Source organism: Marmota marmota, unplaced genomic scaffold (genome assembly GCF_001458135.2).
Source record: "Marmota marmota marmota unplaced genomic scaffold, marMar, whole genome shotgun sequence".
Taxonomy (NCBI): domain Eukaryota; kingdom Metazoa; phylum Chordata; class Mammalia; order Rodentia; family Sciuridae; genus Marmota; species Marmota marmota.
This window is the reverse complement of record NW_026000169.1, coordinates 894,561-914,192: the sequence shown is the minus strand read 5'-3', so window position 1 is coordinate 914,192 and position 19,632 is coordinate 894,561. Positions and strand designations below refer to the sequence as shown.

At 34.6% G+C, this 19,632-nt stretch overlaps 1 protein-coding gene across 2 annotated transcripts in view; it reads left to right on the top strand.

Annotated features, from left to right (window-relative positions):
- The window catches only part of Lrp6 (LDL receptor related protein 6), a 191,500-nt gene that overhangs the window by 73,611 nt on the left and 98,257 nt on the right, over positions 1-19,632 (top strand). For both annotated transcript variants that reach the window (XM_048787197.1, XM_015498172.2), the window contains exons 4-7: positions 6,267-6,463; positions 8,207-8,338; positions 11,035-11,431; positions 12,445-12,616. In XM_048787197.1, the coding sequence (XP_048643154.1) occupies positions 6,267-6,463; positions 8,207-8,338; positions 11,035-11,431; positions 12,445-12,616 (898 nt within the window). The remainder of the gene's footprint in view (positions 1-6,266; positions 6,464-8,206; positions 8,339-11,034; positions 11,432-12,444; positions 12,617-19,632) is intronic.

Here is a 19,632-nt window from a genome sequence, read left to right as displayed (position 1 = left end):
AGGCTGTAACAACCTATGGTCCCCAAGCACCCTTCACTGTAAGCATGGTCAAATCCATTACCAACTTGGACATGACGCCAGCAGACTGGGCTAGCATGTGTAAATCTGAGCTAAATGGAGGACAATATTTGTTACGGAAGGTTGCCAATGAGGAATTTTGCATGGAGACAGCTAGGCGAAATGCAGCAGCTGGTTACCCTCAAAGAAATCTAGATATGTTATTAGGAAAAGGACCTTATGAGGGTCAACGGCAACAAATTGAATATGATCCTGCTATATAATCACAAATTGCTGCAGATGCAGTTAGGGCATGGAAGACTACAAGGACATGGAGATTTACAAGGTCAATTATCTAAGGTAATACAAGGAGCTAATGAACCTTACACTGAATTTGTAGATAGGCTTATTCAAACAGCTACCAGAGTTTTGGGGGACACAGAACAAGCAATGCCATTAATTAAACAGCTAGCCTTTGAGCAAGCAAACAGATGGTGCAAGGAGGCCACTAGACCATGGAAACATGGAGATTTAAACACATATATTAAATTATGTAGAGACATTAATGAACAAGGGCAAGTCTTGGCAGCTGCAGTACAACAGACTTTAGATGCCAGGCAGAAAACATGCTACAATTGTGAACAAACAGGACATTTTAAAAGGAATTGCCCCATAGGAGGAGGGTTTCACAAAACTAGGTATCAAAGGGGTAGAATACCGGGTATTTGCCCACGATGCCATAGAGGGAGACATTGGGCTAATGAATGCCGTTCTCAAACCACCATAGAGGGTACTCCATTATCAAAAAACGGACAAACACCAGGTGTTTACCCACGATATCATGGAGAAAGGCATCGGGCTCCATTGCCAAAAAACGGACAGGGGGGCCCAATGCCCCGGGGCCCACGACCACAAATATACAGGGCACTGGAGGAACCCAGCGACACCATCAGGGTAGTGCCCAGGACACACTGTCCATTAGATCCCTCATCAGACAAACCAGAGGAAGTACAGGATTGGACATCTGTGCCTCTACCAGAGCAGTACCAACTCCAGAGATGGGAGTTCAAATCATTCCCACAGGGGTAAAAGGGCCTCTTCCCCAAGGAACAGTCGGCTTATTATTGGGACGCAGTTCTTCTATTCTAAAAGGACTTATGATAAGTCCTGGGGTAATTGACCCCGATTATGAAGGTGAAATAAAAATTATAGCTAGTTCTCCAAGGGGTATATCAGTAATTTCACCTGGAGATAGAATAGCACAGTTATTAATAATACCCAGCCTGAATGATAAATTTTCCAGTCGTACTATAGAAAGAGGTTCCAGGGGATTAGTTTCCACAGGTGTAGATTGGGCTATGCTGTCTTTAAATTTAGATTCTCGCCCCATGCTAAAACCAAATATTCAAGGACATAAATTTAATGGGCTACTTGATACAGGTGCAGACCTTAGCATCATATCTCGTCAAAAATGGCCAAAACATTGGCCGTTACAACAAGCCACTCAAACGCTTTGAGGCCTAGGAGTAGCGACTAATCGTCATAGAAGTGCAATGGTATTAGATTGGAAGGATCCTGAAGGATGTGAAGGAACTATACAGCCATATGTATTGGATCATCTTCCTATAAATTTATGGGGATGAGATGTCCTAGATCAATTAGGTTTGACATTAACAAATAACATCAATCCAAATGCGCCCACTATTAGGGCTAGACAAGGTTTTAGGAAAAAAAAAAAAGATTAGGAGAACAAGAACAAGGTATAGCAACACCAATACAAATAGATCAAGGAATAAATAGACATTGGGTTTTAAGAAGGGGTCACTGAGACAATAAAAATTACTTGGAAATCAGAAAGAACAGTATGGGTTCTTCAGTGGCCCCTGACTAAAGAAAAGATACAAGCAGCCCATGACCTGGTCAAACAACAGTTAGCAGAGGGACATATACAACCTTCCATATCTCCCGATAATACTCCCATTTTTGTCATCAAAAAAAAAAAAATCTGGTAAATGGAGATTATTGCAAGATTTAAGAGCCATTAATAATGAGATGGTTATTATGGGACCTGCTCAATCGGGGATTCCTCAATTGTCTGCTTTGCCAAAAACCTGGTATGTTTTAGCTATAGATATTAAAGATTGCTTGTTTTTTCAATTCCAATTCATCCTGAGGATAGTCCACGTTTTGCATTTACTGTCCCTGTGCTGAATCATGAAGGTCCTGATCAGAGATATGAATGGAAAGTACTCCCTCAAGGGATGGCTAACAGCCCAACTATGTGTCAAATTTATGTTAACAAAGCAATCCAGCCACTTAGAAATCAAAATCCTGAACTACAAATATTTCACTATATGGATGATGTGTTGTTAGCACACAAAAATAAAAACACATTGCTAGAATGTTATGACACACTTACAAACTTATTAAAAAATTATAATCTAGAGATAGCAATAGATAAAGTACAATTAAATTTTCCAATTAATTATTTAGGAGTTCTATTATCCTCAACCATGGTCCGTCCACCAAAAAATTCAAATACGGGTAGATCAACTCAAATCACTTAACGACTTTCAAAAGTTATTAGGAGACATAATTTGGATAAGGCCTTATCTAGGCATACCAACAGGAGAGTTAGGACCTGTATTTGATATCCTAAAAGGTCCATCAGATCCAAATTCACCCCGCATGTTAACGCCTGAAGAAAGAAAGGCATTAAAAATTATTGAAACATATATGGAAAATATGCATTTGGATAGAATTGATGTAAGTTTGCCTTTATTATTTATTGTAATACCAACAAAAAATATTCCTACAGGAGTATTTTGATAAGAAGTTCCATTATTATGGATACATTTATCTTATTCTCCTAACACTATTCTTACTAGGTATCCTGAGGCTGTAGGACAATTAATACTCAAAGAAAAAAAAGCAACAAAAGGAGTGTTTGGAATTTCTCCCAATAAAATTTTTACTCCATATACTATGGATCAAATTGATGAGTTAGCTAATGAGTTAAATACTTGGGCAATAATCATGTGTAAATCTAATGTTTCATTTGATAACCACTTACCATCTAATCCTTTATTGTCTTTTTGGTCTTCGCATCCTATAGTTTTTCCAAAAATGACAAGAAAAACACCTATCATGAATGCTCCAAATATATTCACTGATGGGTCAAATAATGGTACAGCAGCAGTAGTTACCCCTGATCAAACTTATACATTTTTAGTACCCAAACAATCATCTCAAAAGGTAGAGCTTAATACAGTATTACATTAGTATACTATATTTATTGATTCTAAAAAGCTGTTAATTTTAAAAAGGTATTTAGGTACTGAGGCTGTAGCCCAGTGGCACATGAGGCACTGGGTTCAGTTCTTAGCACTGCATTAAAACAAAACAAAATAAAGGCATGATGTCCATCTACAACTACAAAAATTTTTTTAAAGTATTCAGAGATTACTTCTTGAAATGTTTACATTATAAAATGTTAGCCTTATCAGAAATATTAAATTGTTAAAAATGTATATCCTGAAATTGATGTATCATTTGTGAAATGTTAGTAACAAACATAATATGGAATGGCTTTTGCATTTGTTGTGATTTAGTGAGTGATAGTGATTCAGTGAAGATACTTTATTATCTTCTATTTACAGATGAGGAAAACAGTCTTAAAAAGTTCTAGCAGAAATGATGTAAGTAGTGTCAGGGAGCATTTAAACTTATCTGGTTTATATAATTCTGTACTTTCAGATCAGTATGATAAGAATAATAGCTTTTAGGGAGGCATTTTGCTTGTCCTATCTGTTTTCCTATGTTTAATTCAGTATAGTGATTTTTATTTATTTATTTATTTTGGTATCAGGGATTTAACCCAGGGTCTTAACCACTGAGCCACATCCCCAGCCCTTTTTGTTGTTATTTTTTACTATTTTATTTTTTAGTTGTAGTTGGACACAATACCTTTTATTTATTTGTTTGTTTGTTTTTAATGTAGTGCTAAGGATTGAACCCAGGGCCTTGCACATGCTAGGCGAGCACTCTACCTCTGAGCCACAAGCCCAGGCCCCCCCCCCCCCGCCCAACTTGCCCCCTAGGTTGCTTAGGATTNAAAAAAAAAAAAAAAAAAAAGAAAGGATACAAAGGACTTAGACCTATTTTCTCTCCTCCAGAAAATTTCAAAGATCTGAATATGCCATTTGCAGTTTTTAAAAATTTGTTTAGTTGTTGATGAATCTTTATTCATTTATTTATATGCAGTGTTGAGAACTGAACCCAGGACATCCGTAGGCAAGCGCTCAACCCCAGCCCACCATTTGCAGTTTTTAAGGATAGTTGATGAACTGCTAAATAACTAAGTATTTATTCTTTGTTTTTCATTGATATTACGTGCCTGTCTTGGCATCTTCTCAGAGTTCTTTGTCTTCCCATAAAGAATTTTGGAAGGCTTTAGTGTAAAATATTTAAAATTGGACTTAAGTTATGATATTACTATTGTAAATAACCTAGTTACTTTAATTAACATAATAACTGTCCATTTTAAAAGAGGAAACAAGCCCCTGTGTTGTAACAGTTCTTTTAGGGAAAGAAGAGGGAAAAGTTACATGCTGGGGAATAGAGAATAAGGTAAATAAAAGGAGAAAATTTTGGTGGTATGGGCTGTCAGAGTGATATGAAGTTCCAAAACATAAAGTTTGTTTGGTAAACTAATCATGCTAACCTATATTCAATTTTTAAAAAAATAAATCTGGCCTGAATTTATGACACTTTAGACTTGGATCATCCCATGTACAATAACAGATACTATTTTTTGCTTAAATAAAAAGTTTGCTGGGAGCAGTGGTATACACCTATAATCACAGCAGCTCAGAAGGCTGAGACAGGAAGGATCACAAGTTTGTGGCCAGCCTCAGCAACTTAGTAAGATACTGTCTCAAAAAAAAAAAAAAAAAAAAAAAAAAAGACTTCGGATGTAGCTCAGTAGTAGAATGCCCCTGGGTTAAATTCCTAGCACGTCCCCTCAATTATGTTATTGCTCTTGAATTTAATATATTAGTAGTCTGGTAGATATTAGAGATAAGCAAGAAACCTCATGGATCTAAAAATTCAATTATCTTCCTTTAGATATGTGATTATTATTTTTCTTCATTAGCTTATATTCTCCCTCTCTTCCTAGGGTAGACTTAGAAGAAAATCTGAGGTTATAAAAATATTAAAGCATTTATTTTCTTGAATATTATTTAGACAAAGCATGATTTATTCATTATTCTAGAACATTTACTAATTATGTAACTGACACTTTGCAAAGTTCTGTGTCTTGATTCCTAAATGCTCTTTTCCTTTTATATAATATGTATTGCTTACATTAATTCTGGGTCTCCTTTGTCTCATGACCATATCCTTTTAGGACTTCCTTTAGACTGCCTGAATTGGGAGATTAAATAACAATATAGCAAAAAAGCAAACTTAAATGATCTTTTGCTGGAGGTTTTTGGGTTTTCTTCCTGAGTGCCATTTTTGTTTTATCTATATTTGCACTACCAGTTATTAAAACTATAAGAAGTGATGAAAGAAATGGGCTCAGATTCTTTGTTCTTCCACATCAGGAAGGAATATCTGTCTGTTGGCTGATTTAAGTCTACTTAAATCACAATCCCAGTTGTGACCCTTGGGATTTTCCTTACTGCTCACCTTTTTCCTTCTGATGATATATAAAAGAATGGAAGATGCGAGTCCAGAGATAGTAGTTGAGAGTGGAAATTGATAGCCTCGGTGCTTGTACTTGGGCTTTCTATATCAGTTGGCTTATAGTGAACTCGGGACCTACTGCCATGTTAGAAACCATTCTGTCGTGCTTGGTTGGTTTTTGTTTTGTTTTCATGCCAGGGATTGAACCCAGGGGCACTTAACCACTAAGCCACATCCCTACCCCTTTTTATTTTTATTTTTAATTTTGAGACAGGGTGTCACCAAGTTACTTATGGCTTCACTAAATTGCTGATGTTGGTTTTGAACTTGTGGCCTCCTGCTTCAGCCTCCCAAGCCACTTGGATTATAGGTGTGTACCACTACATCCAGCTTGATTGGGGTTTTTGAACATCATCTGAATTTATCAGGTGAATTGTTTTCCATAGATGTATTTGACTTAAAGATATATGCTTAAGATTTGTGTGTGTTAATGTGGACAAAGACCATTTTAATGGAAGTGAGGATGTTATGATAAAAGAAGAAAAATTAAAAGTGAGTTTTTCTTTTTGTATTAATAGACAGGCAGTGGTTAAAGGTTCTCTTCCACATCCTTTTGCCTTGACGTTATTTGAGGACACATTGTACTGGACTGACTGGAACACACATTCCATTTTGGCTTGCAACAAGTATACTGGCGAGGGTCTTCGTGAAATCCATTCTAACATCTTCTCTCCCATGGATATACATGCCTTCAGCCAGCAGAGGCAGCCAAATGGTAAGTGATCTTAATTTTTAAATTGTAAGTTGGAATAGCTTTGTAGCTCTTGGATGTCTGGCTTTAGTGAGAGTCAGGAGAAAGGACATATCTGAAGGTAGTAGGAAAATATTTAAAAAGGGAAAACATTGAAATGTAATTCAGGTTAAACAATAACCTAAATCATTTGTATCCTTATATCTATCACTGTTATTACCTTGCACGTTGTTTGGGGTAGAGGTAGTGGAGGTGCATAAAAAAAATTGAGATAACTCATTTGCTATGCTTATACACAAATGTATTTCTTGTTCATTTTATTTCTCTGTGGGCGCTTGCATGTATTCATGTTCGAGCATTTAAAAAACACTTTTCTTGAATGGAAAACTCTGTTATTCTAGTTGGTAAATTTAAGCACCTCAATTTTGCTGAATGAAGTACCTGAATAAATAATTCCCTGCATATCTCCCTACCTCCTCCCCCACCTTTAAATTTAGTTTTGCTTCTATTTTTGGTCACCTTTTACGATGACTTGGGCTGTGTCTGTTGACAATGACCTCTTGTAAGAGAGGAATGGAATTAGGCTTAAAAGGAATATGAGAATGTTAAGTGTTTGGCACTTGTGTGTAAATAGATGTCTGGCATGTGTCTGAATATATTTCAGATTGTGTTCTGTAACCAAAAATGAAAAGCTTTTGGGTTATGTGTTTCTTTGTATTAGCTCTCTCCATTTAGGGGGAGTTAGTCAAATACTGGATGTGTTATATTGGAATCTCATGATCATGAGCCCATAAAAATATTTAAAACTGTATTGTGAATTACTCTTTTGTTAAAAAAAAAAAGAAAGAAAGAAAATGTTTAGTCACTTGTGAAATTTTTATTCTCTTGGTCACCCCAAGGAGAAATTTTTCCTCTGTGTGTGTGTGTGTTTTTAATGTCGTTGTTGATCTTTTAGTTTTACTAGTTTGAAAACTTGCAGTTGTCTTTGATGTTACTCTCCTCTTTTCGCTCATATTCCATTGGTATGCATCTTATGTTGAATTTTTTAATTTGAATATTATTTGACATTCATTTCTATAGTTTCTACAAATTTACTGATTGGGTTTTTCTGCTTTAATTTTTTTTCCTCTTTTAATCAATTCTGCTCTCTCTTCTGTTAATCTTTCCAATGAACAGCTTTTCAACATTCTCCTTTTTTTGGCTTTCAGTACCTTCTATTGCAGTGTGTTCCTGTCCTGTATGCTCATTAATCTTTAGTTACTATTAGTCAATGGAAATCATAACTTCCAACTGTATTATTCACCTCATACCTTACTCAGTGTATGGCCCCCAAGATTCTGTTCATAGGAATTTAATACATTTGAAATGTCCTGTACTTCCTGTCTTGCAGGCTCCTGCCATGTCCTCTGTACTCCATGAAGCTTTTCCTCAGTTATTTAAACTTCAGTGACTTATTTCATGTTTGACTGTATACTTACATATAATGTGCAAGATTGCATTTAATTTCCTTGTTTTATTATTGATTTTACCTTACTGATTAGATTGTGAGGATCTCCTACTTTACTTTTTTGTTTATTACTTTTTGGATCTAAAGTGCTAAGTAAATTCTCAATGATTAATTCCTTGCAGATGGTTTGGTAGTCAAGCACCTGGATGACATTTGGTAATAATTGTGGTTTATCACAGTTTTTCATGTTATAGTTGTTAACATTTGTGTACTGAGAGTCTGGGAGGTCATCCTTAATCATTGTGATTTATATTTGACAGCTACAAATCCATGTGGAATTGATAATGGTGGTTGTTCCCATTTGTGTTTGATGTCTCCAGTCAAGCCTTTTTATCAGTGTGCTTGCCCTACTGGGGTGAAACTCCTGGAGAATGGAAAAACCTGCAAAGATGGTAAGAAGGAAAACATTTTATGACAGCAATTGAGATTCTTTTTTTTTTAATATTTATTTTTTAGTGTAGTTGGACACAATACCTTTATTTTACTTATTTATTTTTATGTGGTGCTGAGGATTGAACCCAGGGCCTCACATGTGTTAGGTAAGTGCTTTACCACTGAGCCACAACCCCAGCCCAGCAATTGAGATTCTTTATGATTTATTTCTCTATAGTAAACTCTACATGTTATAGTGCTTTGGGAGACTAGTTACTCACAAATGGTTATATAACAGGAGTGTTTTATGGCATCTTTTGAATACTATTTAATCAGTTTTAATATTTTAAGAAATGTACTATTTTGGGAAAAGATAGGTACTATTTCTTTTCTGTCAGATTTCATAGTTACCGATATCATAGCTAATTACTATGGGAATTGAGTATTATATCTCATTAAATACATTTTTAACTATAGGTGGCACTTGTAAGTAAAGAGCCTCTATAAAGGAAAAAATGTTTATTAAACCGTTTAGCTATAAAGAATATCATGGAATAAATATATTTTCTAACAATGGTTGAATGATATTTTTAATTGCATTTTTAATGTTAGAGAAGTGCTTCCAGAAGAAGAAAAAAATTCCATATTACACTTTGCCTCTTCTCCTTACTTATTCTTAATTCCCTATATAGAGAGAGCATGTTGGAGAAGTGTACTGATTTAGGACATTTCAAGGGACTTCTGATTTGGAAGAACACCGTTCTTCTCTTTTTCTTCTTAATGAGAATATTATTCTTCATTCTTACCCCTATGGATTACCATCTGGTTCTCTAGGAACCAGCAAGACCTGGTAAAAAAAAATTGTTATGTTTAGCAGTGGCTTCTTTATCTAACTATGAAAAGCAGAAGCCTTTATTTCAGCGCAATAGAGAGTTCCTGGCAAGGAGGTCAGGGAGTCAGAAAAATGGAATTGAGTTCATGTACTAGATGTTTGTTATGACTTGGCATTGATAAATTGTCCTCATAGTCAAAGGTGAAGCAGGCTGACTATAGTCTGATAGTTTCCATGGCAAACAATAATTTGGTTTCAATTTAAAACAAAAGGTTTTTGTAACGTTGCTTTTTTGTTTAAAAATGTAGCTTGACTTTAAAACAGAGGATTTATTTTAGCAATTGTGTTCTGTCTACTGCCTCACAGTTTTTGCAGATGTACATGTTTAACAGTTTTGAATTTTAGGCATACATTTGTCAGGTAGAGTAGACTGAAGTTAGCTATTATGTTTTGATCATAATACCCATATTAACAGCTTTATGACTTATTCATTTGCTGAGTTTTGACTGGTTTCTTTTGGCAGTCAGCAGGACCAGTGAATTGTATAGTATTCCTAGTTTGTACTTGATATATGGCATTTTGGGATATTCTTTCTCCATGTTAGAGTTCATTTGTAATTAGCTCTGGAGTTTAATAGCTGATGTTATGTTGAGAGGTGTCATTCCTCTAAGTTTTTACAAATATAATTCCAGATGGATGCTTGAAGTTTATATACCCATATTTTCTTTTGGACACTTTTTTTGGGGGTGGGTGGGTTAGGAATTTTTTCTTGCTCTTTTAGTTGTCAGTTCGCTTATTATTTTTAATTAGTGTTTTGTAGTTACATGATTGGTGGTGGTTTACTTGAACACAAAAAATGAAAACAGAGTGAGCTTAATTTTCTCATTCCCAGTTATCTTTTATTGAATCCTAATTTAGGTTAAAAACAGTTCGTAAATAAATCCCATTTAAAACTCAATGAAATAAAAATTTTAAATTTTTATTCATTTTTTAATAGTACCATCCTGATTTTTATTGAGTACTTATATGCTTAGTATCTTCCTGAGTTTTATATTTATCTCCTTTAATTTTCACAGCGACCTTATGACATTTAAATGTAGAAATGAGGCTAGAGAGAGAGTCTATATTTTGCTTAAGTTTGTATAGCTACTTGAATCAAATTGGATTCACTACTCTTGCTACCTCCCCCCCCCCCCAACTACTCTTACTCTTAAACACAGTGTTATGTTTATCTGGTTCCCTCTCTTCATTGCTTTTTCCTTCTCCAAACTTCTCTTGTCCTCAGTTATGTCAGGTGTTGCCTTGTATTTCTTTGTTAAGACTGCTTTATTAAGATCTAATTCATATTCCATAAAATTCTTCCATTTCAGGTGTATTATTCAGTGATTTTTAATAAATTACAGAGTTGTTTAACCATCACAATACTGTAATCCAATTTTATAACATTCACATTGAACTCAAAGATTTTTGTCCTTGATTTCTGTAGCTTTCAAAACATGCTTCTTGAACAAAGGCTCTGTATCCTACATCTCCTTCTTCCTTTAAATATTTAGCTACTCAGAAATTACTTAGTCATTTTTGATTACATTTAATAAGTAATTAGATAGCTGGGTATCTAATTAATGAAACCAGGAAGTGTTTTCATTAATTCATCCAATTCTTTATTTGGAGAGGTTAGCCATTATAGAGCTTGACCTCAAATAAACTCTTTCTATTTCATTGTGTTAGTTTTCATTTCTACTTTAAAGAGAACTAATTTCCTTTTGTACTCATGTATTTTATATTTCTTAAAGAAGTTCTGCGTTCTTTCTTTAGAGCGGCTAAATTTTGGCTGTGGCTTTCAAGTGATTTTTTTTTTCCTTTCATTTCACTTTGTTGTTTTAGGTGCTACTGAATTATTACTTTTAGCCCGCAGGACAGATTTGAGACGTATTTCTTTGGATACACCAGATTTTACAGACATTGTTCTGCAGTTAGAAGACATCCGTCATGCTATTGCCATAGATTATGATCCTGTGGAAGGCTATATTTACTGGACTGATGATGAAGTGAGAGCTATACGCCGCTCCTTCATAGATGGATCTAGCAGTCAGTTTGTGGTTACTGCTCAAATTGCCCACCCTGATGGTATTGCTGTTGACTGGGTTGCACGAAATCTTTACTGGACTGATACTGGTACTGATCGGATAGAAGTGACACGGCTCAATGGAACCATGAGGAAAATCTTGATTTCAGAGGACTTAGAAGAACCCCGGGCTATTGTATTAGATCCTATGGTTGGGTAAGAAACTCTGCTGATAGTAAATATGTCTGGTGTTTGTGTTTCCTACAGGCATCTAAAAACATCAACTCAGACAATGTGAAATACATAAAGTTTATGTTAGTTTTAATAAATAGTTTTTTAATGGCTGTTTTTAGAATATAATGATTGGAATAAAATCTCAAGTTAGAGAATTTCTAGGGTTTTTTTTTTTTTGCCTCAGATGTCTTAAATAATTTATCTTTCTAAATTAAGTCCATATTTGCTGACTTTGGGTGTTGTCTGCAGATTTTGCTCAGATTGCATCATGACCATGAAAAATGTGGAAAGAAATTATTTTCAGAATTCTTTCCCTTCCTGTTGAAGATTTAATTTCATTCCATTTCAGTATTTATGGTAAAAATATTATCTTACTTCATATTTCTCCAAATACATGAATGATTTGGTTTCTAAAACCTTGTGAGGCCATATAGCTTTACTCCATTTTTGGGGGGAGGCAGGGAGCATACCACCCGGACTTTGGTCTGAGGTAGCACAACTTTCTACATACTTCCAAATGTTATTGTGGGATTCATTCTGGGGATGAACATAGTGACAAATTATTATACCTCATTGTATACCAATAATCATCCAGAAGCCACAGGAATGACTTGGCTTTTCAGGGAGAATTAGACGAATTCATTTTGTCATCTGGATATTCCTACTAGGATAACTTTTTTGTCAGAGAATGATAAGCATCAAGAAAGTTCATGGGAAGAGGCACACAATATTTTTTAAAAAATCATGAATAAATATGGAATCTTATTGGGAAGCATTTTCAGGATCAGTGTAGAAACAGTGTTCTATCTGAACATTCCCTGCAAGCTTATCTACTTCTATTATAAGTTTCTTAAACATAATCTTCACATGTGAAGACTATGTATGTGTTATTTCCTTTTCCTTCTATGGCATTGACTCATGATAGCAGTGTAATATGTGTTGTGGATATCACTTCTATTTTCTATTTTAGGTTCAATTTCTGTATACTTCTGCAGGTACATGTATTGGACTGACTGGGGAGAAATCCCGAAAATTGAGCGAGCAGCTCTGGATGGTTCTGATCGAGTAGTGATGGTTAATACTTCTCTTGGTTGGCCAAATGGTTTAGCCTTGGATTATGATGAAAGCAAAATATACTGGGGAGATGCCAAAACAGACAAAATTGAGGTTTGTTTCTTACTTTTTTACTTTAAAACCAGTTTTGTATGTTTTTGACTTGGTAGTAATTTGGTGCAGATACTCTGGCCTCTTAATAGTTTTCTGGGGTACGGAAGGTGTCTTTTAGAAGTTTTACTTGATTTCATGTTTCTAGGGATAATGTATTATCTTCCACCTAGTCCCATGATTTCCAGGTTAGGCTGGTATGAGAAAGGGAGGTTCATTTATTTCTAGTCTTAAAAGCTAATGTGATTGTCCTCATTTTGGATAAAGCCATGTCCTGAATTTCCAATAGGCAGTTTTAGCAAACTAAAATTTTATTCTGTTACTGGAAGAGCTGGCTGTCCTAATTTGGGAAAATAAAGCCCATATGTGTATGTAACTTTTGTTGGTGTTACTGGTATAAAGGCAGGAGGTGAAATATATTAAATATTAAGTGGTTACATATAAACACTTTTTAAATTAATTTGTGGACTGTATGGGGGAGAGATTAATTAACCAAAGCTTAGGAAAAATATTTACCAAGTGGTAAAGTTGTTTGTGGCAATCAGATAGAATTATGGTGAAAATAACCAGTAATGAATATTTTATCACAGTGGTTTGTAAATATATCCTTGATATTGATGTAACATTTAAAATTCACAGTTTGAGTTAGGCTGTGTCAAAGGTTTCATGTATCACAAACTTAAGACAGAGTTAGAATCTTATTTTTCCTTTGAGGGATGCATGACTTCCTCCTTCTCGTGTAAGGAAGGGCCTTGAATGGCTCTTCAGGGAGCCACTGCACATATCTTACATATAGAAAATTTAGGCTCTAGACCAGTTATTTTAGAAAGGTGGTTCTGTGATGCTCTAGGAACTCTGAGGGAATAATGAATTAAAGGGATTTTCTTCCAGAGTGGAAAGTTGGAATAGAAGAAATCCATTAGTATTCCACCAGGCCCAGACACTGAAAATGGCATCTCTTATTTTTGCACCTGGTTTCCATTAACAGAAAATCCTGTATATACTAACTATATAAAATTTATTCCTGTTGTGTTTCACTGTACTTCCTTACCTCCTTCTTAAATCCAAGTTAGTGTTTGAATCTTGGAGGACAGTGCTAATGAGACACAGGTGATGGATTTACTTTTCAGATACGCTGTTAACTTAATTTGGATCAGCTTGAGTACAAATTACCCACCTAATTCCAGCCAGTTCACTATTGTGTGTTGTTCCTCAGCCATGGACCATACTTGAATGTGTTACCATTAGGAAAACAGTTTAAAGCCCAAGTGTACTAGAAGCATGTCTGTAGCAATGAAATTTACATCAGGAAAGAACACTTGATTTATTATCTCATAGGGATTTTTAAAATTCCACATTTAGTCTTTTTTTTAAGCTTCTTATAACTTTTTGATTAGCTTGAAAATAAAAGCATTATTTCTTAATGGGAAATTCTCAAGTCTTATTTTCCCCACTTTAGGTATATTTAATACTTTATATATAGCAATTTATTCCATATCACAACTTTTTAAGGAGGGAGTCAGAAAAAGAAAAGAGTTTAGGTTCTGAGTAGCAGTGATTAAAAATGAATATTCATTTAACAATATAAAATATTAATTAAACAGAATTTATTTTCTTTAGTTCACAGTGAGAATAGGTCTTTTTTTTTTTAAAGAGAGAGAGAGAGAATTTTTTTTAATATTTATTTTTCAGTTTTCGGTGGGCACAACATCTTTATTTTATTTTATGTGGTGCCGAGGATCCAACCCAGCGCCCCGCGCATGCCAGGCGAGCGCATTACCGCTTGAACCACATCCTCAGCCCGAGAACAGGTCTTAAAATTAGTATTCCTTCTGGCCTCCTTGTTCTGTCTTTTTGAATTGACCTGTATAAGTGAACAGTGGTGTCATTGATCCCTCACCTCTTCTTTCCTTCTTCCCTAAGTGGAACCGGCATCCTTAACCTACCTTATTTTTCTTCCAGATTTCTAGCACATAACTGTTTGTTATTTGTCTTCTTAATGACAGGTTGTTTGGTGTTAGTGGTGAATGTACTTTCATTAAACTATATACATAGGACTTCCCCTTATTGTTTCTCCTGGAGATTCTGATGAACTTTAACTAGTTTAACAAAAACTTTTGTTGTTTTCCTTTCATAGGCTCTAGGAAATAGTAGAGCAGATATTATTACTTGTTCTCTTCTCTACAATGAGTAAAATTGCCTGTACATGACAAACTAAAGAAAGCAAAGCTCTTCATCTAAATTAATCTTGTGTAATTTGAGAAAAACTTAAGTTTTTCATCCTGAGAATAGTAGCAATTATGGGAACAACTGTCACCACCGTTTCATCTCTTTTTTACTTGGTTGTAGGTAGAAAATATTGAATTTGTAAACTTTTTGAAAGAAATACAATTTTTAAAATGCTTTTAAGCCATGTGCAGTGGTACACACCTGTAATTCCAGTGATGGGGGAGACTGACAGGAGGATCACAAGTTCAAGGACGGCCTTGGCAACTCAGTGAAACCCTGTCTAAAGAAATAAATAAATAGAAAGGGCCAGAGTATAGCTTGGTGGTAAAGTAACCCTAGGAAAAATAAACTACAGCCAACCAACCAACAGCCAACAAACAACAACAACAACAAAAACCCCACTTTTTTACCTCAAGAAGTAGTCCCTTACAGCTTTGTCATGACCATGAATGGAATGGGACTGTAAAAGAGTATCAGGTTGTGATTGTGGTAACCCTGTCCTTTTCTAGAAGACTTCAAATTTTTATATGGGAACAGACTGCTATGTATGTGTTAATAGTACACGTGAGAAGAAAAGGAGTTGTTTGGTGAATTGTTATGTGAATTATTGTATGGCAGTGTAAGGCTCTTATGTTTTGAGTGGAGCCCTTGGGAAGAGTTCAGAATGCTCATTCACTCAGGTTATTGTTTCCTTGGTGGGGATGCCTTGGATCAGCTTCTTCCTTTCTCTTTTTATAGGTAGCGATGTGGCTAAATGCTGGCTATATTAGGGTTTAGATCTAAGAATTCGGTTATCAGGGTAAAGGAATGGGGAACTGTGGATTTCAAACTTGATTGTTTCACTTATTGTTATAGGGTTTTAGAAAGAATTAATAGATTTACCTCAGATGTAAGTAACATCAGTTTTTGGAAAGAGAAGCTATACCTAGGGCATTGCTAATGATGTCACAATAAAAAAAAAAAGATGGTGGATATGCTGCTTTAATATAAAAATGTATATGTGAAGATATGTCTTCACTTGTCAGCTGATATTGGCCACTTATCTCTAGGTGTTATTTAGAAGGTATTGACTGGTACTTGTTTCTGTTTGTTTTTCATTACATTGAAATGATTTCATTGCCTTTTACAAACAAACTTTCTAGTTTACTTTTTTTGTGTTGTGTTCCAGCACCTTCTAGTTTTTATTAGTGCTCTAGGGCCTCCTGTATTAACAGGAAGAACACTTTTCTGCTAGTGGAAGCCTTTATTTTGCATGACCCTACAGTACTCAGAATAAAATGCATCTTAAGAACATTCTCATTTAGTCATTTTTTTCTGCCCAAAACATCTGTTGTACCTAGGATCTACAGTACTGCTTTCCAATAGCAAAGAAATGTTATTGGTATTTGAAAGTGTAAAGCATTCCTTGCCATGATATAAAATTCAGTACGTATTGTTAGCTTGCTTGTATTTTCTTGAGGATGCTTTTCTCATTGTATTCCACTTTAACTGAAAAAAAATTCATGTTAAATCTTCTTTCTCCCACCCCTTTATTTCTGAGCTTTGCTGACAGTGCTGCAACACCCGGCAGTTACAGGTAAAAAGAGAGCTTTTCAAGTCTACTTTAAGATCTTGAGGATTTATTCAAAATCTCTGTTAATATAAGTTTCCTTACTTTAGAGGATATAATATTCATAGGTAGTTATGTGCAAATCTAATTACACCTGGCACAACTTTGTTGGGAAACAGACAGAGATTATTAGAACTTTTAATGCCAAGAATTTTTGAATAAAGAGTGTATTATTGTCTATGATGTGTGCTGAAAAAACTTGGCATTTGGTGAATGTTCTGTTTCATATTCTAAGCCTGAAATTGCAGGGCTACATTTTCCTCTGATGACAACTTCCTCTGTTTTATCAATACCCTAATAAGGAAATTTGTTTCCCAAGTATTCAGATTTCTTTTTGAAGGAATTTCTTTGTCTGGAATCTTTAGCTGGCATATTGTGAAAGTCTGTCAAAACACACAAGGATCTTTTTATGATTTTTCCTACTGTTGATTTCTAGGATTAATTTTCTTAAATAATAGTAACAATTATCTATTGTTGAGATAAGTTTTTCTGATTATATAGCAAGTATCAACAAGAAATCCTTTTGAATCTTGGCCAGTTCATAACATTCAGTCTTCCTTAAAATTGATTATACTTTCAGTTTGAGAAATCTCTGAGATAGTGAACTTCAGCTTCTGAATCTTTTGTCCATTTCTGCTATTTTACCACACATATGTATGTGTGTGTGAATATGTATTCTTCCCCCATCTTTATGTCATATGATCACAAAATGATTGATAAACTTTATCATTAGATTTGTCACCAGAGTACTTTGATTGCAGACCTGTATTCATTGAGTTTTGAATATGGTGTTGTTGTATTATATCATTTTGCAGGTTTTCTTGGTGGGAATGTATCTCATGAAAATGAATTTGTGAATTCCTTTTATATACAGTTATCACAGCATCATTTAACTTGTTATAACCTCAGTAACCAAAGCAGTACATCATTCAGTTATATGCTATTGTCTCATTTTTCACTCTGCTTATCCTAGCTCTTTTTTGAAAAAAAAAAATTTCAAGTATATAATCAGAGAAACTTACTTGACGATAGGTGTAATTATGCTGTCCTGAACTGCCGTGGCAAACCCTAGAGCCTCACCAAACAAAATGCTTTGCCTCAATTAGGAGTTTTTGGATAGTTTCGTAAAATTAAGATAATTAGATACAAGTTAAGACTTAGCACTTTAGTGATCAAGTTTGAACTTGCCTTTGAACCATTTTTTAAAATGAACTGTTGGGCTGGGGATGTAGCTCATTGGCAGAGTGTTTACCTAGTATGTGCAAGGCCATGGATTCAGTCTCCAGTAACACAAAAAATAAAATAAATAAATATATAACCCCAAACCCCCCAAAAAGGTCAACAAATAAAGTGTACTACTGTTATACTTTTTCAATTCATGTTTAATGTAAAACCATTGAATATTTGTGGAAGTGTTTTTAGTTTCAATGTGATTATTTTTAAAATACTTTATTCCTTTGGTTTTTGTAACTCCTGAAGGAAAAGAATATTGTTTTTAATGTCCTACTTTTGTAGCAATTTATAACAGTATTTAGTAGTAAAGAGTGGTAATCTCTAAATCTTTTTTAAATTTTTGATACTGGACATTGAACTAAGGGGCACTCAATCACTAAGCCACATCCCCAGCCCTATTTTGTATTTTATTTAGAGACAGGGTCTCACTGAGTTGCAAAGCTTTGCTATTGCTGAGGCAGGTTTTGAACTTTGATCCTCCTGACTTGGCCTCTGAGCTGGTATCTAAATTTTATTGAAACAGTTTTTTAAGTTGTCAATGGACCTTTATTTTTTTTTAATTTAAAAAAGTCTTTAAATTTTTAAAAATATATATTTTAAAATTATAGATGGGGGGCTGGGGTTGTGGTTCAGCGGTGGAGCACTCACTTAGCATGAGTTAGGCCCTGGGTTTTATCCTCAGCACCACATAAAATAAAAGTATTGTGTCCAACTACAACTAAAAACTAAATATTTAAAAAAATAAAATAAAATAATATATGGCCACATTACCTTTATTTTGTTTTGTTTTTATGTGTGCTTATGATTGAACCCAATGCCTCACATGTGGGAGGCAAGCTCTCTGCCACTGAGCCACAACCCCAGCCCTGGAACTTTATTTTTATTTATATATATGCAGTGCTGAGAATTGATCCCAGTGCCTCACTTGTGTGAGGCAGGTGCTCTATCCTGAGCTACAACCGCAGACCTATTGAAACATTTTATAGTAGTGGACCCTACCTTAGTTTTTGTTTGACACTCCCCTCCCCCATTCAACAGGGTGACCTTAGATAATACTCATGATTTCTGGTCTTTGTATTTTGGACAATAAGATCCTTTGAACCAGATAATATATAAGATTCCTTGTAGTTGTAGCTTTTCCAATGTTACTGTATTATCTGTTGTCTTAGTTTAAGAATGGATAGTCTACTTCACTTTGGGAGAATGTCAAAAAAATTTTATAACACAGATGATATGAGTATTTTGTTTTTTTCTTTCAACTCTTCCTTATTTGCTATGAATGTACTCCCTAGTTAAAGAGAACTTCTTGTTAGGGGTTTCAAACTTTAGTAACTTAATTTTACTGAAATAATATCCATTTAGATTTTGTACTCACCTATATACAGTCTACTCCATTACTAACATGGTTGTTAAGTTTTAATAAGTGTTTTAAAGCTGTTATTTGATCCTTGCCAAGCATATTAATGTGTCTTTTTTTAAAGGGAGTCCATATAAAATATTGTTTTTCAGTCCGAAGATTATTTAGACTAGTGGGAACCTACTATCATTGTAAAAGGTCATGGATGTTTTATTTTTATTGTTTTTAGAATGGTTGGAAAGGATAGGTGGACAGAAAATGGCAAAGATCATAGTAATTTAAACTTGGGAAGCATAGCTGGTAGGTATTTTAATGTTTCAGTTTAAAGTTATCAACAGCTATTTAAAGATTCTGGGTCTACTTATTTTTAGAGTTATCTATGATGAACAAAGAATTTTCTTTCAGTTTGTTTTCTACTCTTTAAGTGTGGTGTGCAAAAAATTTAGAATTGGAAAGAATGTAATAATGCAGATCTGTAATTTCTTTTTACTGAACTCCAACATAGACTTTCCAAACTCTCCATTCATGGTGTTATAAACTTGTCATTAGGTTTGATTTGAAATCATTTATTATATTTTTGGTAGAATGGTA